The sequence below is a fragment of the Gasterosteus aculeatus genome, chromosome 18 (assembly GCF_964276395.1).
Source record: "Gasterosteus aculeatus chromosome 18, fGasAcu3.hap1.1, whole genome shotgun sequence".
Taxonomy (NCBI): domain Eukaryota; kingdom Metazoa; phylum Chordata; class Actinopteri; order Perciformes; family Gasterosteidae; genus Gasterosteus; species Gasterosteus aculeatus.
This window is the reverse complement of record NC_135706.1, coordinates 12,419,525-12,445,370: the sequence shown is the minus strand read 5'-3', so window position 1 is coordinate 12,445,370 and position 25,846 is coordinate 12,419,525. Positions and strand designations below refer to the sequence as shown.

Below are 25,846 nucleotides of genomic sequence, written 5' to 3'. Positions count from 1 at the left end.
ATTTAACCACTAGTGCTTTGGAAAATAGGGAAAAAAAATGTACAGACAAACAGACAGCGATAAAAGCACCATGCACATGATGGTGCAGTCATGTGTGCTTACTGGCATGTTGATTTTACAAACTTATTCAACACTAAATTAAAATTTACAAGTAATCCTTTCTGGTGAATTATTATCATTGTGATTGTCTAGACACTACGACTGACACCAAGGGGAACCCTGGAGTAATAAATCACCACAAACAAACACTCTTTTGCTGCCATCTAGTGTTTGCCAACGTCCTTCATCGCCGTTATATGTGCAGCTTATGAGATTCTTAAAGTTAAGAGTGTCTTTCTTACATCAGAAAGACTAGAAAATCCATCGGTGCAGTCCGCATTGCAGCAAGGGATAATGCTTTTATCATGGGAGGGATTTATGTTGTGATGGAGATGTGATCATTTAAATGTCCTAGATACTGCCTGGCCTAAATACATAATGTGTCCTTGCTAGCCAGAGTCAGTCAGCTGGGAAAAAAAGTGTGTGTGCTATAAAGTTCCAATCCCAGTGTGTGCCTCCAAAAACAACAACACGTGAGTGGCACAACCTGCTGCTCCAAAAAGAAAACATGTGGACCTGTTTGAATGCACTTGATCAATAGCATCATTTTATAAAAATACGTTGTTTTTCCCATCATCCTGTTGTTCTAATCAGCTCTTTGTCGTGTGATGTAACTGGAAGAGGTGTTGTTTGCTCCTTGCAGGTGCAACCGAAGGACAAATTGATGAGGACGTGTCGGCGTCATTATGAAAAAAGTTACAATAACAGCATAAAGGTAATTGAGGACTTACGGCTCTGGTTTCATACAGAACCATCCTCTGGATCCCACTGATGGTAGCGGCTGACTGGGGCATTTTCTTAACCCTGTGTTCTCCACACTGTCAGAAAATCCAGTGGAGAAGACGAGCTGCAAAGCAAACAAAACACAACATAAAAATCCGTTAACTTCACATCGTGAATTGCAAAGGCGACCAGGCATTCCTACGTTGGTTAAACGTGTCACTGCATTAAGAACCTCTTATCGTCCTATTTCCTAGTTAATCAACGTCACTTACCATTAATTTAACGTTAGCTAACGTTAGCTAGTTGCGATAGCCAAAAGTCATCACCGGATTAGATCATATGCATTTCCCCCGTTAGCCTACACATCTTCTTTAAGCGTGTTTTAATCATTCATTTTGTGTTTAACCTGCTCAGATAACTACAGCTAGCATGTAAGTAAAAAGTAACATGACTTTGTTTTAGTCAGGTGACCGTTTCCGCCAATCTCGTGTCAACTGCTACGGTGGCTTGCAAAGCCCAAAACTTCGAAGGGCTAAAAACGCGATTAAAAATTGACGATTCGAGTGCTCGATCTGCCTTTTATTTGCGGAAAACCTTTTCAACGCGGTTTTTATAAATAATGAAACACACCTCTTAATGAAGCAAACTTCATTAAAAATTTCAAAGAGAAAGTTATTGGATAGCTTAGACGTCAAACCCACCGTAGTTCGTTGCTATAGTAACCGTACCGGGTGACGATTCACAACAAACGTTAGGTTCCGTAAAAGTTACGTTATCCTAGTAAACAAACGATGAGACAAGACATAAACAGATAAAAAATAAAAAAAACAATGTTCCAAAGTAAGGGTGAGTAAACTTATTTTGAAATATTACGTAAATTACTTGGCTAATTCATCTTTAACCAATTGGGGTTAAATTGATCACTGTTCACTGGTACATAATGTTAGCCTTGTAAGATCGTCATGTTAATATTCAAATACATTGAGAAAGGATCTATCCCCGTTCTGTCTATGACTTGTCATCCTCTCTGTACGTTACATGTATATCCAATAAGCTTCAATAGACCGGTTTGTGGACAACATAATAGAAGATGAAGCTGAGAGAGAGACTCTTCTTGCCAAACCCACCTGCTTCCTAATAGTTGGCAGACCGGTATTTGTCTTCGATTTGTACACACGTGCCCTAAATTCCTTTGATACTCATAATATAATCCATTGAATCCATCTGAATTTTGTGGTTATCTTTGTGGTAGGGTGTTGGCAAATCCACCTTGGCAAAAAACATAGCGGAGTCCTGTAAGTGTATCCTAATTGATGGTAAGCAAAATAGTTGTATTTCTGGTCATTTTCCAATCTTAATTCAAACATTTCTCACCAACTTTTATCATTTTTCAGATACAGATCTGCTAAACACCCACCTAAAAAATAAAACAAAGCAAGGCATGGAGGTGAGTATCCAAGGTTAAGTGATCCTTTTCAACCTTTCAAATACTATATATAAATACTATACTTTCTATATATTGCTTTTTCTTTTAGCTCCTGAATATCTTATCTGAGGGGAGAAGTGTACCAGAAGACATGGTGCTCCAGCTGATTCTTGCTAGGCTTAACTCAGCAGATGTGGAGCACTATGGTAAATCATTAAGCTCAATCGGTTTCTGCATCCTGGTCATGTATTCAGATCGCACATTTCAATTCAAAACACTAGTGTGAGCTCTGCCACTACTTGTACTTGATAAAACAATGTGGTGCAATCCAGGGTACGTACTGAGCTGCCTACCGTTCATGTCGGAAGAGTGTCTGAAGATCCACGAGCAGCTCGAGCTGATCAAAAACCTCAAACTAACACCAGATTTCATCATCAACATCAAGGTAATCCCACATGTCTCCCATTTAGAGTTCTACATTGCATTGAGCAGCAACTGCTTCAAGTAATTAAATCCCCCTTTTCTCTTTTTACACATTCATACGTATGTGTGAACTTAATGATGCGTTCCTCCAACAGTGTGCAGACAAGGACCTGGTCCATCGGCTGTCCCGTCTGAAGCTGCACCCAGAGACAGGCCAGCTGTACAACAGGGGACAGTGGATGCGTGTGGAGGAGTTTAACAAGAAGAGGGAGAACAAGGATGAGGAAGTGGAGGAGGAGGAGGAAGATGAGCAGGTATGGCTTCTGGGAAAAAAACGCTCTTTCCAATGGGTTTAAAAGTTACTGCCCTTGGCTTTAGAGAGTAATTTGATTTAGATGATTAATACTATTATAATTTCCTGCAAGTTCTGTCCTCAATGTCCTCATATTTTACGGTATTAGGAGACAGTAAACATTTCGATTTTGACTTTTTTTTAAATGGCACAGACAAGAAAGCTTGTCTGTGCGTTCAGGATTCCTTGTCGTACTAATTGGGTTTGTTTCCCCTGCAGGAACTCCAAAAGGATATCATTGGCCAAATGGTGTGGACGCCAGAAAATCTGGATGGAAATGCTTTTGCTAGAATCAACATGTACAAGGATACTGTGCTCAGACCACTGGAGGCGAGTTACCCCAAAAAAACAGATGCATGAGATGAATTGCCCCTTTTCAAAAGAGCAAAAATACTATGGTTACTAAATCGTATGTTCATTTTCTTTCAGGCCTACATATCAGGCCACAACCCCGTCTTTCTGTTGGAGCTGGATGGAAACAACCCACCTGAGGAACTGCACTCAGTAAACACACTAGGGACACATTTTCCATCTTCATTGTTGCATATTGCAAACATGATAACAAACACCACATTTTGGCATATGCTGTTAAAATGTATTTTTTCCCAATGTTATGTTTTTATTAGTAGACAACATTAGTCTGGCGCTTGAATTTGATAGTGATGCCTGTGTGGCATATGTGAGAGCATCTGAGCACAAGTGTGCAAGTTTGACTAACCATGTATTCTGTTGGCTGATTTATTGTTTTTATTGTTTGGTCTGTAGTCTGTCATGTCCCGTCTTGGATCCATGGCAATAAAGCGTGTCTCCATTCCAGTGCTCCTTCACCAGACCGATGATGAAGAATCACCAGAGGAAATTGACACGGTCTGCTATTAGTGACCATGTTGAGATTCAATTTTTTAAATGTATTGAAATCAACCCTTGTCTATAAACTCAAAAATTCAAACATACACTCTGCACTACATCAATAGAACTACTTCAACTCCTGAGTCCATCTCTTTTCCAGGACGATCTATTGAGATCAATGTCCTCTTCTAGGGCAGTGGCCCCCGGCTTCAGATGGAGAAGGAGCCGCTGGAGCCAAACTTGTCCCGTTGCTCTGAGGGAGGGCAAGGTCATTTCTGGCAAGCCTGAATTTTGTGTTGGGTGAGTGATTGTTGGCACAGAATCCATCTAGCTTCAAATGATACTGGCTGAGAATACCAGCTAACTCTCATTCCAACCTCCTCTGCAGCTTCCAGGACAAATTGTACCTCCTCTCCTCTCAGGAGGCATACCAGAAGTTTGTTACAAACCCCCGACAGTATTTACTTCATCCGATGCCCAGACCCCCTTGCAGAGTTTCCATCATTGGACCTCCGAAGGCAGGGAAAAGCACTCTGTGTAAGCTTCTAGCTCAGCACTACAATGCATCGGTGCTTGACATGGAGGTCTTGGTGCAGCCACTTCTGGCCAAGGTTGAGCAGGAGACAAAACAGATAGCTATGGAGAAAATCCAGATAAAGATGGAGCAGGATGGTGAGCAGAATTCAGGCAAGTTGGGTTTGCAGTATTTATACCGGACAAACAATGATATTTGAGATAATGAGATAACCAACACAATGTTCTATAGCTTCATAACTTTCCCCGCAACCATGTGTTATTTTCCACATCTGCATCTGAATCTACAATTCAACATACATTTGAACACGTCACTCATGAATCCCCCAGCTTTGCGACAGCACAATATACCATATTTGTTCTACTGTTTCCAGTGACGGAGGATCATCCAGAGGTACAGGCCATGGTGCACTCTGCTCTGGAAGAAGCTAGACATATGAGCACATCTCCCGTCGGCCTTAATGCCGAGGTACTGGAGAAGCGTGTGAAAGAGGTACGTCATGATCTGTAAAACGGCAGCTTTACTTACACAGGCTTTCTGGTCATAAAAAGAGATTTCCATTCCTTCCATTCCATGTTGCCATTGGCCATTTGTCATCAACAACAAACAACATTTCAGTCAATTCCCAGTATTGAGCCATCCTAACTAAAGTTGAGAGTTTGGCCTAAAATGCAATATACATGATATCATCTCTAACAGCTTCAATTCTGATACAGATTGAAGAAGCTGAAGCTGATTCTGGCTGGGTGCTTGACAACTTTCCCACAGACCTTTCTGAAATGAATAGCATACAGCAAGCTGGACTCCTGCCAGACATCCTCTTCTGTCTCAGAGACAGAGATGGCAATCAGGGTACGAGACACAGAAGCAGTGCATCACAAACAAAAAGTTGTGTGATTTGAATACGTACACTTGAATATGAATTCAAGTCCCGTCACTGTCTATTTAACATTGCACCTGAATCTGTTGAATAGTTTTGAAGAGATTGTATGAGACAAACAAGGACCGCGTGGACAACGCATTAAGGAAGAGGTTGCAGGACGAGCAATCCGAGAAGGAGAAACAGGCTTTGTGAGTGCATGTGCAATGATGCTGTCAAAATGAGATGTGTTGTTCTATCTGAAATGGATTGTTTATGGAGCTTTGTTATTGTGCTTGATTTCTGATCTTTGTAGAAACCAGAAGGAATCAGAAGTAGAGAACAAGCCTGCACAGCTGCAAACTGATCTCGAGAGGATTGTGGAAGAGACCACTACAGATCCTGCCATTACCGAAAAGAAAGGTGAGACACTTTTATTACGCTTTTAAATCCGTCCGGCTGTTTTTATATGTGAGAACACCGTATGTAAACACAGCAGAATCCAACTATATTAACTCCTCTCTCTCGTTCTTAAACTCTTCATCTACGTTCGGTGTTGCTCAAGCTGTGGAACTACCCGACCATTGGGACCTGGGTTACCCAGACAGCTCGGAGATGGATGACTATAAACTGCAACTGCAACAGTTTGTGTCCGAATGGGGCCGAATGCAGTCTGCATTAACCGCCGTCTACTCGGTGCTGGATATCGGCGACAAAAGCCCAGAGGACCTGCTTCAAGAGATGGTCCTTCAAATGGAGAGTGAGTGCAACCGTTTTTGTAGTATCACTCAAACGTTTGTTACACCACAAACCGTATTTATTTTGATCGGCCAGAATGGAAAGTCGGGTTTCAAGTCAATTCCATATTACTATGGTATACTACCAAAGATTTTTAATGGTTTATCTAACAATGTGACCACTACAGCTACTAGATACCCAGTTTGTTAGATCCAATCTAGTTTACATGCATGATTTTCAGAACCCTTTGAGCATGAATCTTGGGAGCTGTCAGCAGTGGACCTGAACATGGAGGCAGAGGATATCGAGGCGGAGTTGCAGAGAGCCGAGGAAGGCAGCAGTGACAATGACACAGCTGAGGGGGAGAATGAAGTAAGTATTTAAGCGTTTTTTTACTTTAGAAAGTGGTTTAAATACCGCAGTTTAAATGTCACGCCTTTTTTAAAATCATTTCTTGTCAGTTAATACCAGCATCTCCTTCCTCTCAATGAAAGCAGGGTGACTCAACATTCAAGAGGTTATTAGGAGATACCCAACATTTCTGTCCTGTGGCCTTAAAAAAACACAATATCTTGCGGCCATGCACGGACGAAATTGCCGCCAAGTACCGTGAGAAGACCTTCTACTTCTCGAGCATCGAAGCCAGGGACTCCTTCCTTGAAAACCCTGTTCAATTTGTTGCGCAGACTGAGCCTCTCAAGGTACGAGCTGACAAAGGTAAAGAAAGAAAAAGTCAGAGAAATAAAAGATTAAAACGGGTTTCTTGTCACCTTCTATCCCAGCCTCCCGTCCTGCGGATCTTTTTGCTCGGCACCCGAGGGGCGGGCAAGACCACTAATGGGGAGTGGCTCGCCCGGCAGCTCGGCATCTTTCACATTCAGTTCAGAGAGCAGCTCCAAACGCTCATCGTGGCCAAGACACAGAAACGGGTACCTGATACAGGTGAGGTGGATTCTTTCCTGGGGTCCCCTGAGGATTTGGAGGCCCTGATAGCGGAAGCCAGGGGGGAGGTTGAGGAGGAGACAGAGGAAATGGAGGACAACTCCTCCAATATGAGTGACAAGCAGGTCAGCTTTTAAAAAACTTGTTGTGTGTCAGTATTATGATGCCTGTGAGGATTATTATACTTTGAAATACGTTGTGTGTTGTAGCAACAGGAAGTGGTTCTGACGGATGAGGAAGAGGCAATCAAAGCCTACCTGTCTGATGGAGATCCACTGACTCCACAGATCCTGGATATGGTTATCGCACCATACTGGAAACAAGAGCCATACATGTAGTTGTATATGAACATAAAATACACTCTCATCCCGCCCTGTGTGCAGTAATATTAACCTAGAATCCTAAGGTGTTCCTTTACCTGACCGTTCTCCATCTTCAAGATCTACAGGTTTTATTTTGGAGGGCTTCCCCCACCATCCCGATGAGGTGCAGTACCTGTTGGAGAAACAGCTTTTCCCTGACGTTGTGGTCACGATGGCGGTGGATGTCACAGACGTCCAGAAGCGTCTGTTTCCGAAATTCTTGGAGAGCTGGCGGGAGCGCCGCAACCACCGGGACGCACAGCTGGGCCTCCTACGAGATCTGCGCAAGAAGAACAGGGTGAGCGAGCGACAACTCAGGAGAATATCCACTCGGCGCACTTTTTTATCCGCATTGTTCTGCATTGTGTATAGATTGCGTGTGGGTATCTGGCACAAGTAACTCTCTTTGGTACAGGAAGAGAAGATTGCCAAGAGGAGGGCTGAACTCACAGAGGCAGAAAATACAAAGGTAAAAAAAAAAAATGTCTCCATCAGCCCCTCTCCATCACCAGTTAAACTTCCTCCTGTCTCCAACGCATCAGCTCATAAATCGTGGGGAGGAAGAAGGCGATGAAGACGACGAAGCTGCAAGCAACGGAGAGGACAGGATAGAGGACATGCTGGAGGAGGAGTTTCCTTTGGAGGAGGAAAACGAAGACTTTGAGAATGAGGAGACTGAGGAGGCCGCGTCTGAGAGGCTGGAGGCGGAGATAGAGGAGCGTTACGTGGCGGATGAAAACAGCGTTGTTACTGTGACGGTACAAAGAAGCAAAACCTAATGTCGTGGCCAGACATGCTCACATATCAAACCCTTTTTAATACATTTTTAATAAGTTACAAAATATTTATCAAGTTAAACATCAGTAGACGTTATGTATATTATATTTGACAACATAAACTATTTTAATACAAACATTTTACATTCTGATTACCACAACACATCCGTTGGCGTTACAGAGACACAAGTTGGATCCAGGATCAACCTAATGTGACTTTACGTGGTCTGCATAATGTACATTGACGTGAAGTGTAATCTTCCATGTACTCGGATATTTTGCTTTATGCTGTTCTATCTTCAGGAGCTTCTGGGGGAACTAAACATACCCACAGTATCAATCAGTGCCTCTCGCAGGCTCGCTATTGTGCAACGTCAACTGCTCCAGAAAATCCAGCCCCTGCTGACCAACAGGGAGTCACTCTTCCAAAGCTGCCAACCCATCTCGTACAGCCTGGCCCATCAGCTGCTGCTCTCCTCCTACAAGCTCCACAGTGCCTTTGGCTGCTGGGATCCCATAAATGTATTTGTATTATACAAATGGCCATTATGTCTTTTTTTTTAAATACTTTCCTGACAGCCCTACATAACGTATTTCTTAACATAATGTTTTGTCCACACACCTCCCTCTTCTACAGCACTACAGAGACAGAGAGTCATTCCAGCCTCTGCAGTGGCCTCTCAATACCTCATATCCCCTGATCTTCCATCAGTATATTTACTTCTTTGCGTCCAAAGAGAACCGCAACACATTCATGCTGAATCCCTTGAAGTACCTCAGACAGCCAAAGCCCACACCTCCCATTCCTGTTAAAATAGCAGTTGTCGGACCTCCCAAATCTGGAAAGACCACTGGTAAAACCCAAGACAGCTGCAAAATCTTCAACACAGAATTGTCCCTCTTACACTTTTTCAAACGCTCATCACTCTCCTCTCTTCCCGTTCTGCATTCTTCTCCATTTGCTTTAACTCTACAGTGGCACAGATGTTTGCTGAGAAATATGGCTTGGCCCGTCTGTCCATTGGCGGTGTTATGCGTGTGGTGCTTAGCAAACATGAGCACACAGATCTGGTCGTCCAGATGAAAAAGTATCTCTCTCAGGGATCCGCCGTGCCCGATGAACTGGCCATTCAGTGTCTGGAGGTGGTGCTCATGAGCTCGGTCTGCAACACTCAGGGGTAAGATGAGGATTTCTGCCCCGTTAAGTTATTAAAGCTCAAGGCTTGAAAACATCCTAACTGTTACCTTAGCACAACCTTTGTGCTCTTCTGCAAATCTGCAAATGCTGCTTGAGGGTGCTTGAGAAAACAACATTTAATGGCATCGCAGGTACGTGTTGGATGGCTTTCCGAAGACGATTAAGCAGTCACAGCTGATGGCGTCTCGCGGCATCATTCCCATGATACTTTTTGAGCTGGAGCTGGACTCAGTGGAGCTGCTGAGGAGAGGTCTTCTGGACAAGATGAAGCCCAACAAGTTAGTGAGAAAAACACACACCAATAGCAACTATACTCATCTTTATAAATACATGGCTGTTTTTTCAACAACAAACCCCCAGCACTGGATGAAAACATGTTGTGAAGCCCTCTCTCCTCCCACTGCAGGCCTCACCTGACGCACGACAGCTCAGAGATCCTCCACTTTCGTAACTGTTGTTACAAGCAGGAGATGGAGCGTGTTAGGCCTCACTTCCAAGAACAATATCAGAACTGGATCCCGCTCGATGGCACGAAGAGCAAATGGTGGCTTTGGAACAGAATTACACAGGAGGTCAGCATCAGCATGAAACATGTCTCCAACTACCTCTGGAGGACACGCGGCGGTACGTGCTAGCTTAGCTTTCCCGAAATCAGCCTTTTACACTTTACATTAGAAAAGCTGCCAAACTTGATTAGCTCATTCTCCTTTTGCTCTTTCATTTTGAAGGGCAAGCGGCCTCCATCGACAGGCTGTGCATCACACCCGAGGAGCTGCAGTGTCGTCTTAAAGAGTTCGGTCACTACTGCCCAGTGTGCCTGTCGTTATGCTGCCACCTGGTGGACTGCTCAGAAACCGCAGCCTTAACTCATGCAGCTGAGTTCAGGGGAAACTATTTCAAGATGTGTGGCGAAGACCATTTAGAGGTCAGTGTGGTAATTGCTTGTCCAAATGAACAGTTTCCTCCATCCGGTGGTTTCTATTTTATGGATATCATAGAATAAAATCGTTCAGGATAAGCAAAATACAGATATTTCAAAATGTAAATATGTAACGTTTGTATGTTGCTATCTCGACCACAGCGGTTCCTGACCACACCTGATCATTTTGTGGCTCCCGGCTGTGCACACACGCTCCCACAACCCCACCTGTTGCCAAAAAAGATGACTGAGAGTCAGGTGAAAAAACGGTTCCCACAGCAGGTCGAGATGAGGGGCTTCTGCCCGGTCACCTATCTGGATGGAAAGCAAAGGTATGTTATAATGAACATTACATGGGTATTCACCTGTACTTGTTCAAAATGACCCATAAATGATTACTCACTTTTTCTCATTTCTTTAGAAAATATTTCCTACGATCCAAAACCAAGTAAATCAGTGTAAATGGTACATTCATGTGTGCACAGAAATACGTACGGACAATATACGCTACGTAGCAAACGAAACTGCTCATTGAAATGTGAATAGAAACAAAAAAAACTCTCCATCCTGTCATTGTGAATTTTCATACATTTGTATGTATGATACATGATACATGTAGGTAATAATGACAATAAATTATGAAAAACTGCCACATCTGCCACTCATAACCCACGTCTCTTTACTGTATGATGTAGTTCACTATTCACGGAAAGTTGACTTGTCCAAAGGTATGAAGCTCTGGTTCGAGGAAAGATGGAATATGCGGTCGAATTCCGGGAAAGGATCTACATTTTTGAGACAAAGCAGAAACAGGACAAGTTTCTGAGGTGCGGAAACTCTTTGTATATTTAAACGTTTTGTAACTCATGTGTTCTTGTTTTGAAGAAAATGTGGTATCATTTGGCCACTACAGATATGTGTTTATCTCTGAAGGATTCCTGAAGCCTACTGCGACCAGAAGCTGCCCACCAAAGTGCCCCCTCTTTGTCAACCTGTACCTCTTACATCCCTTCCAACTCTGGGCTATCTGGAACAGGTCAGACCCAAACTCAAACATATCATGTGATACATGTGTCTGGCGCCTCTTTAACATCTGCCTTGCTGAGTTGAGTCCTTTTTTTCTAGGGTGTGGCAGTGTCAGTCATCAAGGCCATGACAGCGGTTGGGTGTCTCAAACCAAAGTACCCCTTCCTCAGCACACAAAGATCATCGCTCGTCTATGTGGCCTTCTATCTGAAAGGTCAGCACAGTGTCAATGCTGCCGTAGGCAAAAATGAAATGCTTGTATTGAACAATCGTGGCGGCAATTATATTTCCTTTTCATCCAACCAATGATTTTTTTCTTGTGTTTTCCCAGCTTTCAACAACAAGACGCCCGAATCCACCCGCAAGAAGTACAAAAAGAAGCTGGCTTTGTTTGAAGAGGACTGTGCGCTCATTCCCTACCTGAGCTCAGCAATGAGAGGCAACTACCGGCCTCCCGGGGAGCGTCCCATTGACTTTGAGTTCAAACTAAATCGGTTCCTGGCCTTGGGAGACTCTCCAGTTGCTAACAGTGTCCTGTAGCTGTGCTATTTCCTATGGTGTTAATATGGTCTGACTACAAGGGGATGTGAAAGAAACTTGCATTAGGAGTTTGTTTTATACGCTCACACAATTCTGTGTTTCTCAGATTAGCTTGTGTTTTTTGTGTATTTTATGTTTAATAAGATTCTGAAAATTACTAATCTGTGTTGATTATTTATTTCTTTATTCACAATCCTTTGTCCACCATCATCAAATGACTTTGTTTTGTTGCAGTTTATGAACATTTGATCACACATCAACCTACAAATATCATGTCATGAAATACCTTCAAACTGAACAAACTCATACACGTACAGAAACACTGAAATGTCAGAAACTAGCTTCCAAATGCACAGCAAAAAGTTACAATCAGAGAATCTTCCAAACGTACATGAAAATGAAGTGTATCCACAGTCTATTAATAACCGTCTGTCATCCGCAGCCTGATGGCCGTCGGTATGATGCTTAAATGAGTTGATCATTGTTCCAGTCGGCCTGTTCACACCCCTTCAGCCCTGCTTTACTCCGACTTTGACTGTTTCCTGCCTGTAAAAAGGTATTTTGCCTCGATTTGCTTTGTCTGCAGCTGCAGCAAATGTTTCAGTCATTCCCGCTGTCCCACTGCAGGTGCCACATCCCCACATCCCTCTCCACACCTGAAAACAACAGCAAGATGCTTGACTAAAAATGCACATGTTTTTCTGTGGTTAATATGTAGTTTAGGTTTAATGAGAAGTACACAGCCTACATACTGTGTGCATTATAGCAAAATGTATACAGTCCATCTCTGATTTTGAGATCTTAACTGGGTATTTTCCCTAAAAATCTGGTCGAACGAAGGAGCAATCTTGTATATTATTAAGGCTGGAAAAATTGATAATAATACAAATGTCACACTAAGAAGCACAGATTTAAGGTTAGAGTATCATAAATATTATTAGTAACAAGTCAAAATGTCAGCAGTGAAAAAGGCCACCTCATTGTGTCAACAGCATAATACGCAGATCTTCATTACAGCTCTAAAAACGTGACACAAAATACTTTTAAACAAATGAAAAGTATTTGCTCGGTGTCCGTTCGCTGCAGAGGAGGTGCAGGTGGCTGGGCTCAGATTGCGTCTCTGCCTTGGTGATAGTCGGGGACGAAAGCAGCAGCCATCATGATCGGAGTAGAGTAGCCGAGGGCGAAGTTGTACAGACCGAGCTTCAGACACTTCCAGGTGCAGCGCAGGGCCTTCCCGACATTCTGGAAGACAAACCACACGTACTCACACATCATGCAGAATTAGGTTAGACAAATAAGGGAATTAAGAGCTGACACAAATTCAGGGGGAAACCTTATTTTTGTTGAAGATAACCTGCTCGCGTGGAGCTGTAGAACAATGTCACCACAGGAGCAGCTCTGCAGTCTCTAATTATCCCTAAAGCGTAAACAAAGCCCAGCGAACACCATTGTCTGCTGTTCAAACAGGAACGCTCGGACCGGCTGGAGCGGAAACAGGATGTCGGATCTTTTAGAAAAATGGAGCAAAAACAATCCGTTCTTCAGTGTATAATGTTAAAATGACTCGAGTCTCCAATAGAACATATTCAAACGTAATACTGATTGGTGAGTCAAGTAGCAAACTAATTACAAAATAATAATACGACGAGCCAAGATTAATAACTAAAAGTGTTTTTGAAGTCGAGGCTTATTGAGTCATTTGTGAGCTGCTTATCTGACATTCCGACCATGAAAAAGAGAAACAAAAGTATGTTACTGCTCAGTATAAACATGAATTCCAGGCAACTGATACAAATATTGTATCAATGTAAGTTGTGAACATGCTTCACAATCCATTTCCGTATGAATCACACATAAAGGAATTCTAACCGCTGAGGACTGGTGAGGATCTGAAGGGTAAAGGTGATCTTCACTCTTTGACTCTTCTGACAGTAATTGCACAGGTTTAAATAGTTTTCACTGTACTGTGTAAATGTGACTTCAAATGAGATGATTATTAAATGGTTTGTGTTGTGTGAAACACCCAAGTACGATAATGTAAAAAAAGTATTTTTAAAATATAATCAAAATATTATCTTGGGCAACATGACCCGCTTTTAAGAGTCTGTTAATGTTCAATACAAAACAAATATTACCTGGTTACCAATAAACATTTATTACGTTTTTTGGAGGTCATGGTTTGTATGGATCATAAAGCAACGTGTCCAGTGAACGAACCACTGCTGCTTCTGAGGAACTCACACGTTGCCTCTGCAAACTGCAATCATCCGTTATCAATTGAATGATTCAAAACCTGAAACCCGAATTACAAACTTTCCCACAACACACCAGATATAAGGAAGTGGACTTTGAGCAGCAGTGTCGTGACATTATTTCATCTCTTCAGCTATCGCAGACAGAGGTGGGGGCGGGGAGGGGGCGGCTGTGTGAAGCTTTTATAGCTCTTTAGGGATATTCGTTATTCTGAGCGGGTTGACGTGAGCAAAGATGAGCCACTGCTGCTCCCAAAAGGAGAAAACAGTGGAAAATGTTATCGGAACTGCAAGGTTTTATCTTCACTGCAATGATTAAGTTCCTAGGTTTTAGGACTACGGTGATTCGTGAGCTCTGAAGCTAGTTATGATCTCAATAATCCCAATATAAATGGGATCTATGTAGCAACAGCATAGAAAAGAAATTATTTTGAAAAATTAGATATTTTTGAAATTACTTGTAGTACAACGGTGGCAGGAGATTTGTGTAGATCAAATTCAGTTTTTCAGTTTTTCAATAATTCATCTATTGAAATAATTTGATCGAGGCTGACTAACGCCATGATGAGAGCAGTTGTGGTTCACTTTTTAACTTAATCACAGTGAAGCTGGTAAGGTGCCTACAGAAGTTCATGTTCATTGAATCTCAACAATTTCAAGAACACCAACCTTCTTGACTTTTTTGTACTTTCCTTTCTTCCTTTTCTTCTTCTCTTCTTTTGCCGTGACTCGCGCCTCCTCATCCACCAGTGGCTCATACCTCTCCGGCAGAAATGCAAAGTGAACCTCTCTGTGGCACCTCTCGTTTTGTGCGCCGTTTTCTGCCCCCGAGTGAGACGGACTCTCCTGGTCATCCACTTGCCGTTGGTATTTTGCCGCTCGCACGTTCGTTTTTTCACCTGATGCAGAATTTCCGTCGAACAACCCCAATGGAAGAGATTTGGGCTTCATTTTGTCTGCTGGTCAAAGCTCTGTGATACAAAAAACCCCTAAAAGGACCAGTTTCCCTGTGGGGGTCCGCTATGCTGTCAGCAGATGTTATGTGGATCAGGGGAAGTGCATTCCAGGGGGACAGACGCGTGTGGAGGACTTGGCACGGAGCCCTTAAAGGTGCAAACTTCTCTTGTTGATAAGAGGGACCTTGGTAGGGTTTTAAGTTAAATGTTTCAATTCACAGACGGATAAAATAAATGAGCGTCCCCACTGTTCGGTTAGTGAGATAAAAGAAAAGCTACTTGAACATTGACCACCCGTTAAGAGTGGAGGTGAATATATTCCTGGAATATGCTTTGATGGATACAAAAACGCAAACACTGCATTTGTTTCGATTTGTTTTAACGAATATTTTCTTACAATGAAAGACAACGCTTCAATGTGACCGTTTTGCAGGGGACATGAAAATACCTCCCCACGCTGTGCAGTAATCCTTGAAACGGGATTGCGTAACAATGCTTAAAACATATACTTGTTATCAGTGTCCCAGTGCAAAGCATTCAACTGCCCATTAAACAGAACATCAAACTAAAATGATTTATTTTGGTCCCTGAGAGAAGTAATCTTCTGACTAAAACCAGGATGACAATAGAAGTACTACTGCTCCTCGTCCTGATTTCTTTGTGTGTTGTTGCCACGGTCTGGATCCTTGAGACGGAGGATGCGGATGATTTTACTCACTGGAAGAGAGCTGAAACAACAAAGTAGAAGATGAGAGGGCCTTAAAGGTCAAGTGATTGATGCTCTTTCTCACAGAAACTGAGCAGCGTGCTAAATTCCCGTGGTCCCACTCCCAAATAAATCATCGTATCTCATTTACTATGAGAATATGCAATAAAGAAGTTGTCGAGTGGTCGTACTGCTTTGATAAGCGATGCTGTGTGAGTGCATACCTCATGCTCTGTGGGGTCAAGAAGATGAACTGTCTGTAGCGTTGACCAGCGGCCACCTTCAGCATCATGTCCATCGATATCCTCCTGTTCACCATGTCCTAATCGAAGATGAGAAAACCCAACGATAATTCCAAGCAGTTGGCAACGGTCAACTCTCTGATAAAAGTGGTCACTTGTTACCATGTAAACATCAAACTCGTCGAGACAGCGGAAAGGCGCCTCGGTGATGGCCCAAAGAGAGAGAACGAAGCAAACAGTGGAGAAGGAGCGCTCGCCTCCGGACAGAGAGCGCATGTCACTCAGGTCGGCCTTGTTTCCTTGGCCTGGCTGCACCTGCAGAAGAATGGAGGACACATCAGAAGCATTTCTTTTTAAACCATCTGGCCGAGAAGCTGTAGCGGCCATGTCTCGTGTTTTTAAGAGTGTATGATAATCAATGAAAAGATTTGCTCGAGTGTGGTCTTACGGAGATGGAGAGGGTTTCATTCTTGTGGTCAAAGGTCATACTTCCAGTGTATCCTCTCTGGGCCAGCATGCTATCAAAGTAGTATTTACAGCGGGCCGAGAGGAACCTGCAGGGAAAAACAACAAATGAACACATCATAGAAGTGATAATAAATCAAGGAGTCACAATTAACAGATTCCCCTTTTATAGGTTTTGCTAATCCATTAGATCGAAAATATATTTTATATATATAATATATATATATGAAGTGAATGAAAGAGCTTTTGAGAGACTTTCTCTAGCGAGTGCAGTGTAAAGGTCATTTTCCTGGACACAATGTTAACACCTCACCTCCTGAGATCAGCATACACCTGGAGTCTGTGGTTCATGACACTATCGAGACTTTTAATGAAGCTGTTGAGGTACTTCATTTGCTCTGCCATGTTCTTGTAGCTCTCCAGAGCCTCATGATACTGCCTACACACGGGAGGAAGGTGAGACCGACGTTTGTTATTTTTCTTAATTTAATTGAAGACATTTCAGTAGCAGTGTAAAGACATACAACCAATGCTTACACCCATGTGACTACGGTTCAGTCACTGCCGTGTCGGGGGGGGGGGGGGGGGGGACGTACCTGACAACGTCCTCGCGGTCCCCCTGATGTTCCTGCTGGGTAGTGATTTTCACCTTGAGGCGGTTGATCTCGCTGTCTAGACTCCTGGCTGTGCGTTTTACTTCTATCCGCTCTGGACAGATTTTTGTAGCCTTCGCCACAGATCTCTGAGTGGCGGAGTGAAATAAACCTTTCAGATTCAATGCAGCCGATAATATGGTGTACACAAGCTTTCCCTCACAAAAACAAGATCCAATATGCTCAAAAGCCACAAAATAAACAAGAGCGTTATCCTCTGATGTCAGCGTTGCAGTTTGGTTCTACAACCTACACTTAGATTTCTGCTGAAAGCAGACAGCTCCCCCCGCTGACTTAAAACTGGAATTACAGCCTCCCAGTTAAATGCCCTTGCCTACAAGTAATGTTGGCGTTTAGATTTCTTAAAGTAGCAATGAGGCCCTGCCAGGAAGACCTTTGCATCCAGTAACCCTGGTATCTCAGTATGGCCCACCTGAAGTTCCTGCTCTTTGCTTTCCAGGTCGGCTTCAAGGGCCTGTATGTTTCGGAGGTGGGCACTGCGTTTCTCGTCGTAGTGTTTTTTGTGATGCTTGCACTTCATCACCTCCTGATCAGCCTTACTCAGCTCCTCCTGTAGAGGGACAAAAAGGACGAGCAAACCAAGAGAGACCGCATGAGCTTTGCAATTCGGTGCATTTATTTATTGAAGTACTGGAGTAAATAAAGTTTGTTGGATTCAAACAATTCACTGTGTCTGTAAGGCAGTTTTAATTTACGCTCCTCCCTGTGTTCAATGTCAGGACTGCCCTTGTAAATCCACCTTGTGTCGTTCTCAAAGATAAACTCAAACAAACTACCAATGACCTTGGATATATGAAAATAAAGCAACAATACAAGGGGGTTCTGACTTGGCGCGGACATTTTGAACCTTGAGTTGGCCTCCATATTACCTTGACCGGGTCTGCATCCTCAAAGACAGTGTTGATTTGCTCTTTGCGCTGCTTGTATTCCTGCTCGGCCTTCTCATAGGACGCCTTGACTTCAGCCATCTGAGCACGAGCCTTATCGTACTCTGCACGCTTGGACGAGATCTTAGATACAATCTCTTGTAGATCTTCCTCCTGTAGTAGAGTGGTGACAGTAGCATATCTCTTGAGGAAATCAGAGCTGATTGCAAACATTTTGCTGACTCGGGGTGACTTATTTGGAGATCATATACTGACATTTCCTTCAGTCAATATTCCATATTTTCTTTCCCATGTGTATCCCCTGGGATAAATACAATGCAAGTCCATTGGGGTTGATTATATGCTGTACTGATGTGTTTTACACAAACCAGGGGATTGAGATCTTCTGACTGGGGCTCTTCCATATTTTGTAGATCTGTCAACTCCAGCTGCAGCTTTGTGGCCTTGTCCTGGAAATAATAAACACATTCATTAAAAACATCACTGTGGAACACTAGAAATTTATATTTGAAATTTGTGTTCAATTGTATGTATTAAACTGGCAGTCTGTCCATTCGGTCTATTATTTGGGATTATTGTTATAAATTGTGTATTAGCGGTATGGTTTACTTTGGTAGTCCTCTGCTCTACTTGAGTTCTTCTCAGCAGCCCTTCATTCTGTTTGATGTCATCATCGAGCTTTCTCATCTGTTGCTGGAAGCCAGATGCCTGAGCTTTCTGGTTCTCCATCTCCCTCTGCAAGTGCCTGGGAGTGAAGAGAGGAAGCAGGAAATAGAAGCATTTCTTGCAACTAATTCCTGTTCTCACGTGTATTTTAAAACATCTGAATCTAAACATGAGTTTTATCTATACAGACATTCTACATACAGGAAGCACAATTAAGTGTACGTAACAACATCAAGATGCACATAAAAGACACACACACCTGATCTCCTCCTCAACATCTCCCGAGAGGTAGTTGGCTCTCGTCTGCTCAGCAGTGTAATTTCGGTTGCTGAAGATCTGATCTCCCTCCTTGGAAAAGGCCTGGCTACAGTGCTGAGGAGGGTTTCTGCTCTGCATGATTCTTCGAGCCTCTGTTCGATTCTACGCCACCAAAAGTGCACATAGTAGAAACGCCAAGAAGAAAAGACTCACGTCAATGCCTGAACAATCCCATGTTGTCTCGATTTGGGTGTTTAGAGCAGTCATTTATATTTAAAACAGTTTAAGGGTTTAGCACAGCCTCGTTAATTAATTAATTAAAAAATGTACTTGCAAAACGCATTGGCGTGTGAAATTGATAATAACATGTGTTACTGCGACATTTCCTTGTGAATCAATCAAGCGTTTTCACCTTAATGAGTAGAATGCTCTCGATACCCCTTTGATCAATCAAGCAGTTGGCCACAACCGGGTCCTCAATTTCTAGAGCTTGAAGCACGGAGGGGTGATCAGGGTGATTGACGGCCCTGAAAGAAAGAGAACCAAACAAAGCCGCTGATGTTTTAGCAATAATTCATGCACGTACGTAACAGATTAAAACAAAGCTGTGTATTATGCATAACAGTGTTTCAAGGAAATGCATTATCAAAACTGGACTAGTTGTTAAGCAGTTGTTTTTGTGAATATTGGCATCACCTTGATCTTGTGTCATGGACTCTTGGAAGGAAATTGCTTGTGATGATGGCAGGTCTACGGCCAGATGGGAACATTTTGGACATGAGGCCCTGCAGCACCCGCTCGTCCTCATGGTTATCACAAGTGAAGGCCTGCAGCTGCCCTTTGAGACATACTTCGACAGACAAGGCTAACTCCGGGTCCTTCAGGCTAATTAGGTACCCTGTAAAAAAAGACAGGGTAAGAGAAAAAGAGCACTTCGCTGTAATACATATTTATTTTACACTGCAATGTCACAACAGAGGTCTCATTGTGTTTATTACGCATGAAAGGAGTCAGGCAATGAACATACACACATTTTCACCAAAGAATAGGTGGGGACCAAGTCTTACCCAGAGGTCCCCGAGGCTTGTGCTTAAACTGGCCCTTCCTGTGAGCTTCCTGGATGGCGTTGAGGAGCCCCGGCATGTGCTCTCCAAAACGCCGCAGCCGGTTGGACCGACTGCTCTCCATAGTCTGCAGGTTCCTTCTGTTGGCCTCTATAGACCGCTGAAGCACTTCCTGCTCTCTCCTGAGGACAGAAGGGGCTGGATGTTACTGTTTCCATTATTCCATTGCCGTATTTATTCAGCAGATCAATAAATCTGTTTTTATTGGTTCTAGCATGGAGCCGAAGATCTAAAATTAACTTTTTATTTTTATTTGGGTTGCTCCAGACAACAATGTTTCAATGCCCAGCCGCTGACAACACTTATTAGTGCTATCTGAAATTTAAAAAAATAGGGAATGTCCAAATGTGTCTAATTTGCAGAATTATTCAGAAGCATTGACAGAACAGAAAAGCGATGAATTCACATAATGGTATTCGTGAATGATAATGTGTTCTTATCCAATAGCCCCAAAACATTTTTTACAGCTTGACACCAACGGTCAAGCACAGAGTGGGGTTCCACAAACCGACGCTTTCTGATTCTTCCCACATTCGCTTGTCTTCAAAGCCCAGTTTTAGGTCCCCACCTCATCTTTCCTTGCTCTTCCTTGGCACGGTTGCAGGCATGCTGATACTGGTCAATCTGCTGGCCGAGAGTGGAGATCTGGTGGCTCATGCTTTCGAGCTCAGCCTGTATCTTCTCCATGCGCTCCGCCCTGGCCTGGCTTTCCGCTCCTGACGTCTGACTGATGCTACAGGTGTTTAAGAAAAGGAGATAGCAGGGTCAAGCAAGTCAACACAAAATGAACACATGTATAAACTTGAATTCAACACAGTGAATATGAAGATAAATGAGGTCATACCTCAATTTAAGATCATTTATCCGTGAGGATAGCTGATCCTTGTCTTTCTCCAGGTCCCTCAGGTTAGCCTTGAATCTGTGGACAGTGACCTGTAATCGGAGATTAGAAACACTCGTCAGTTACACAACAGTCATCACTCGAATGACCAGAAAGGAATAATCAATACAGTGATTAAGATGTTGTTTAAAGCTTTTGGTAGACTTATGAAAGCGACTGTACCAATGGACTGTATGCATTATCTGAACTCTGACCTCGCTAGACTTGAGAAGAGTATTTTGTCGCTGGGCCTCAACCTTGAGCTGGGCACATTCGGGCTGTAGCTCCTGGACTTGCTGTGTGATGCCCTCCAACTGCTCCTGGATCTGCTTGGATTTACTTTCAGCCTCCTCAACCTTATTCTGCACGATTACATGAACACATATCAGAGAAGGATGAGGGTTGAAGGTTGGAGGATAGAAGATGGCTATGCAAGCACAAAGTTGTGGTTGGAGTGCTCAAACAAAAGACGTTGTTATTAAATAACTAGTAAATACTTGATCTTAGGGAGAGTACTAAAATAAATGTTATACCTTCCATTCCTCCACCTTCTCATCAAACTTCTCTGTAGAATGTTTGCCCGACTGCAGCTTCACTTTCATTGGCTCCAACTCCTTCTCCATCTCAATCACCTGCAATATAACGTTAAATACGGGTAAAGCTGCTTTCACATCTAACATCAACTATGATTTGAAATCACCCTCAGCCTCTGTCAGTAATATCGAAGTATTAATTAATAAAGAAGCAGTTACTGCACTAACCCTTTATCATAAAGAACATGGGGGAGTGAACACAGGAGGTTGGAATTCCAAATTGGGAGTAGAAATAGGAGAAAGGGATCTCACCAAAGCCCAAGCCATTTGATTCTGCAAGTCCCCCAGTTTGGTGTGCATTTCATCCAAAGAGGCCATGTTCTTGTAGCGGTCCTCTTTCTCCTGGTACTTCCGCCTCAAGTCTTTCAAGCACTGCAACAGTGATGTAAATGCACTACAGTCTTGTAGCAATATTTTTTTTGACACGTTGGACCAGTAGAAACATTGCTATATTATCACCTTAATGCAGACAGTCGCTTATTTACACAACTAGCGAGCAACAATATCATTCATTTGGAGGTGTGTTTGTATCCATCCGGTAGATATCTATCTCGTGACTTGGTTTTTAGCAGCTTACGATGTGAATATGTCCACCAAGAGAATTCTTACTTCACCATGTTGCTCAACTTTATCCTCTGTAACATGCTTGGTGGTTTTGATGTACACAAAGTCCTCTCTCATCTGATCCAGTTGGGTAGCTTTCATAAAAAACTATAAGAGGAATGAAAATTGAAAAAAATAAATATTAAAATATAACACGAAGTTCACAAAAACAAATGAGTAAACAAATGTGTTTTAATAGAATCACCTTATATTTATCTCCCTCCCCTTTGGAGTGTAGAAAGTATTTGCTCATCTCTTGAGTGAGAACAGACACGGGATTGTTGACCTTTAGAGGAAAGGTGATAATCACTTACATACATACAATAACAGGTTTATCTAACATGATAACAATTTGTTGAAATGAAGATTAGGAAACATTGTCATGTTTGTGATTTGCATATGAGCTTATACCTGTATGTTGAAATTGTCAAGGACACACAACAGCTCTTCCTTTTTGCTTGAGACAAGTTGCCCTACAAGAGGAAAACAATTGTGTGTATTTATTAAATGGTTTCAGACAGCTATCAAAAGTAGTTATTTGCTTACTAGCAATGTTGATATTGTTTTCCCTTTTATTTTCACTCCTTCTTTATGCTGTGTATTGTTGTTGTTGTTGTTGTTGTTTTGTGTATTGTGAATAGGAATGCATTCATCATTACCCATCAGTAAACCAATCCTGGTCTATCAATGTCAGAAATTGATGAAAAACGACCAGACCCTCACGCGCCATTAACAAATTGCCATAACTTACATTGTGTCCAGATACGGAGCTATAAGAGCAGAAAATGTCTACATATAAAAGAATGGCCACCAACCATTTACTTAAATGGTGAATTTATTACCAAAAAAGTTGCAGATTCATATTTAGCTTTCAAATCAATTAATTGTTAATAAATGTTTCACATAGAGTTTCACATTTAAAATGAATACTTGGGGGTTACATATTATTGAAAGCACAGTTTGGTAGAACTCTTCCCACAATGCTTACGGAAAAAAAGAGTCATCGATAGCTCTTCATAAGTCTTTACCTGATTTGCCCCTCAGTTTATAGGTTCTCAGCCCCTCGCGTGTTATTCTCAGGTCTACAATGATGGCTGGGCCATACACCTCGGGTTTGTAAGCGTCCCTTCCTTTGTTACGCAGGGTGATTGATACATCGGCAGAGCTGAGGAAAGAGTAACACACAATCATTTATTGCAATTAAAATGATTCAATTTATAAACACAAGTAGGACTGAAAAATCCCGGGAATATTAAAAGTTGAAAACTTTCCATGGGAATTAACGAGAAAATTCTGGAATTAACAAGACCATATGGGAATTATTGGGAATAGACAGGACATTTTGGGGTAATTATACTGTTTTTATCTTGTCATATATACATACATTTTGTCAAAACAAAATGTAATTAAATAGTGAATTCCCTGTGATGGTTTCAGTTTACCAAGTAATCAGGCTGCCCCATGTTCCACGTCGAAGTGTCCCTGAGCAAGACACCTAACCCCTAATTGCTCCCCGGGCAAAAATGTGAAAAGGCCTTGGGTTTAAAAGTGTAATGGAAGTCGCTTTGGATAAAAGCGTCTGCTAAATGACCTGTAATGTAATGTAATGTAATGTAATGTAATCAATATGCTGGGTAGTGACAAAGACATTCAAAAACAACAGAACATTTTATGTTTACGTTTCTGGCAGACAGATGCATCGAGGGTCCAGCTGAGCCCGGCTTGCATTGTCTTCTTCTCAACTACATTTAAGTTCCCCGTTATATGCTTTTGAAAAACAAACGGTAAAAATTCCCAAGCTTAAATTCCCATACAGAGATTCTTGGAAACTTTCTGCCCCTTTGTAACCTTAAAGACAAGTTCTCAAAATGTCGAACACGATTGGATATCAGAGTCCTACTCTCTCATTGGGAAAAGATAATAGATACTTGATGATTTAATGGGATGTCCGCCTCGACTAACGCTCTTTAAAGACAACAACAACAACGTGCATGTCTAAAGGGGATTACTCTACATTGATGTGGTGCAAGGTTTACCTTTCTCCTTCCTTCACAAAACCCTTCAGGGATAATCCTCTGTTTGTAGCGTGTGCATTTCCGCCTAAGGCCACTATGAGAGCTGTCAGAATGGCACTCTTTCCACCTGTCGTATAAGCAGTTAGTGCACAAAAGAGAAATATTTTTGAAGCGGATATGAATGAAATAAATTAATTAAAGATAACAAGGACGTGAAATAGACATATTCCAGAACGAAGGTTAACTCAGATGTAGAGTAAAGCCCAAACTTTAGTTTACAAAAATACAGGATATATGTTGAATCAATTGAACAGATCCAACTTTAGTGAGTTTTCTTTCTCATTCATGTGATTTTTTAAGCAGGCATTTAACCATGGGAAAAAAGACCAAATTCAACATAACAGTTTATCAATGCTTGTGTAAGGGTTACAGTTCATGGCACAGATCTTGACAAACCCTGGCTACTAAAATGGGAATAAGGCACGCGTTTCCATTCAGTTCAGTTTACCCTGCGTCATGGAAAACTTCAGCGGTTGCACTCACTTCCATTGTTGCCAACCACAAAGTTGACATTGGAACCAAAGGTGAACGGGCCGAGGAGAGAGTGGCACATGAAGTTCTTAAGCGTGATGCTCTCCACAATTCCTGCATCGCTCACCACCTCACGAGCACACTGCATGTAAACACAGGTGAACGGTGCATTAGATTGGCCATTTACTCTACAACAGTCAGAGGTTAACGATATATGAACCACGGTGTGGGAGATTCTCAGAAGATCTGCAAAGACAGACTTCCTTGCAGGAACAACAGCTTCAGATGCGTGTGACATAGTTGGAGTGACGGTACCAACCTCCCCATTTACTTTGAGAGCTCCCTCGTCTTCATCAACGACATCTTCATCTTCCACCTCTTCCTCCGCAGCGGGTCTGACCCGCTTGTTTGACTGGTTAGGGGCAGAGCTGCTTTTCCTTTTCGACATCTTGGATCCCCAACCTAAGTTTCAGTTACCTAGCGACCGACCTATGGGAGGGTAGGGGCAGCTGTTCAAGTATAACGACGAAAACGAAAGTAACAACAAACAAGACAAGGTTACCTTTAAGTACATAGGTTCAACGTTAGCCGTCACAAACTAGCGTTAGCTTGGCGGTTAACTGACGCTGTATTCCAAATAGGCCGTTAAAAATATTAAGCCAGACCGCAGCTGGGCGTTGGTTAGAAGTAGCGAGAACTGCCACGTTTGTTTATGAAGTGGCTGTTTACCTACCTTAGTTTTCCGGCAGCTGCACAACCTTATGGACGGGAGGGAGGACCAACGGATACTCGAATTCGCGCTCACTGTTTCCGGCGTAATCTCGCGTGGTTTGACGAGTTCACGAATACGAAAACACATTCGCGTTACGCATATCAATAACAGTCTTATTTTACTTAATTCTACTAACTTGTTTTATTTACTTAAATGAAATCACCTTGCTGTTGTGTTTGTTTTTAATTTAATTGTGTAGAACTATTATTTAATTTAGTGCGTACAAGTGAAATCAAGTACATTGCGCTTAGTTTGTTGTATTTTTGTGTGTAGTGTGGAGAAAAATAATAACACAATATTCTCAAAAAATGCCTTTTGAGGACATCACGACTGAAGAAACGGCTTTAGAGCTGCACACTGAGCACTGACCGTGTTTACAAAGGGAGTGTGTCTGCAATGCAACGTGGATACCAACAGCCGTAAAACCCAACGAAGAAGAAGAAGTAGCCGTC

The 25,846-nt window shown here is 42.4% G+C and overlaps 4 protein-coding genes across 14 annotated transcripts in view; 1 reads left to right on the top strand and 3 right to left on the bottom strand.

The window, feature by feature from the left end:
- Positions 1 to 1,357, bottom strand: part of fig4a (FIG4 phosphoinositide 5-phosphatase a) — a 38,373-nt gene extending 37,016 nt beyond the window's left edge. For both annotated transcript variants that reach the window (XM_040160366.2, XM_040160367.2), the window contains exons 1-2: positions 1,095 to 1,357; positions 831 to 946 (exon numbers count right to left, since the gene is read on the bottom strand). In XM_040160366.2, the coding sequence (XP_040016300.2) occupies positions 831 to 893 (63 nt within the window). In that variant the 5' untranslated portion in view covers positions 894 to 946; positions 1,095 to 1,357. The remainder of the gene's footprint in view (positions 1 to 830; positions 947 to 1,094) is intronic.
- ak9 (adenylate kinase 9) lies at positions 1,352 to 11,921 on the top strand. 9 transcript variants are annotated; one of them, XM_040160352.2, is made up of 35 exons: positions 1,352 to 1,668; positions 1,877 to 1,974; positions 2,075 to 2,138; positions 2,217 to 2,269; positions 2,358 to 2,454; positions 2,581 to 2,693; positions 2,827 to 2,985; positions 3,243 to 3,353; positions 3,453 to 3,527; positions 3,789 to 3,890; positions 4,033 to 4,172; positions 4,261 to 4,559; positions 4,781 to 4,899; positions 5,124 to 5,259; positions 5,382 to 5,478; positions 5,583 to 5,689; positions 5,832 to 6,026; positions 6,246 to 6,376; positions 6,499 to 6,705; positions 6,787 to 7,071; positions 7,156 to 7,280; positions 7,387 to 7,606; positions 7,724 to 7,777; positions 7,851 to 8,066; positions 8,388 to 8,606; positions 8,722 to 8,938; positions 9,061 to 9,262; positions 9,414 to 9,560; positions 9,689 to 9,906; positions 10,011 to 10,207; positions 10,364 to 10,533; positions 10,930 to 11,028; positions 11,135 to 11,237; positions 11,327 to 11,441; positions 11,559 to 11,921. In XM_040160352.2, the coding sequence occupies exons 1-35, from the start codon at positions 1,653 to 1,655 to the stop codon at positions 11,765 to 11,767; spliced, it is 5,115 nt and encodes a 1,704-aa protein (XP_040016286.2). In that variant the 5' UTR covers positions 1,352 to 1,652; the 3' UTR covers positions 11,768 to 11,921. The 9 variants fall into 9 exon arrangements, with proteins under 9 accessions (XP_040016286.2, XP_040016290.2, XP_040016287.2 ...); XM_040160356.2 differs by having other exon boundaries at positions 1,363 to 1,668; positions 1,886 to 1,974; XM_040160353.2 differs by having other exon boundaries at positions 1,522 to 1,668; positions 6,502 to 6,705.
- A 7-nt stretch (positions 11,922 to 11,928) lies between these two features.
- On the bottom strand, positions 11,929 to 15,283 carry LOC120807907 (required for drug-induced death protein 1-like). Its single transcript, XM_040160375.2, has 2 exons — positions 14,692 to 15,283; positions 11,929 to 13,012 (listed from the first exon to the last, which is right to left on the bottom strand). The coding sequence occupies exons 1-2, from the start codon at positions 14,971 to 14,973 to the stop codon at positions 12,875 to 12,877; spliced, it is 420 nt and encodes a 139-aa protein (XP_040016309.1). The 5' UTR covers positions 14,974 to 15,283; the 3' UTR covers positions 11,929 to 12,874.
- A 57-nt stretch (positions 15,284 to 15,340) lies between these two features.
- Positions 15,341 to 25,786, bottom strand: LOC120807901 (structural maintenance of chromosomes protein 6). Of its 2 annotated transcripts, none has more exons than XM_040160361.2 (27): positions 25,356 to 25,786; positions 24,942 to 25,111; positions 24,635 to 24,764; positions 24,113 to 24,218; positions 23,105 to 23,241; positions 22,488 to 22,549; positions 22,282 to 22,362; positions 22,083 to 22,184; positions 21,726 to 21,845; positions 21,414 to 21,512; positions 21,096 to 21,242; positions 20,845 to 20,933; positions 20,569 to 20,733; positions 19,944 to 20,122; positions 19,573 to 19,774; positions 19,289 to 19,403; positions 18,878 to 19,038; positions 18,562 to 18,697; positions 18,321 to 18,401; positions 17,935 to 18,105; positions 17,478 to 17,615; positions 16,988 to 17,133; positions 16,705 to 16,830; positions 16,375 to 16,480; positions 16,089 to 16,241; positions 15,909 to 16,006; positions 15,341 to 15,706 (listed from the first exon to the last, which is right to left on the bottom strand). In XM_040160361.2, exons 2-27 carry the CDS (start codon positions 25,068 to 25,070, stop codon positions 15,613 to 15,615), a joined length of 3,273 nt encoding a protein of 1,090 aa, XP_040016295.2. In that variant the 5' UTR covers positions 25,071 to 25,111; positions 25,356 to 25,786; the 3' UTR covers positions 15,341 to 15,612. The 2 variants fall into 2 exon arrangements, with proteins under 2 accessions (XP_040016295.2, XP_040016296.2); XM_040160362.2 differs by having other exon boundaries at positions 25,185 to 25,619.
- Between the last annotated feature and the right edge of the window lie 60 nt (positions 25,787 to 25,846).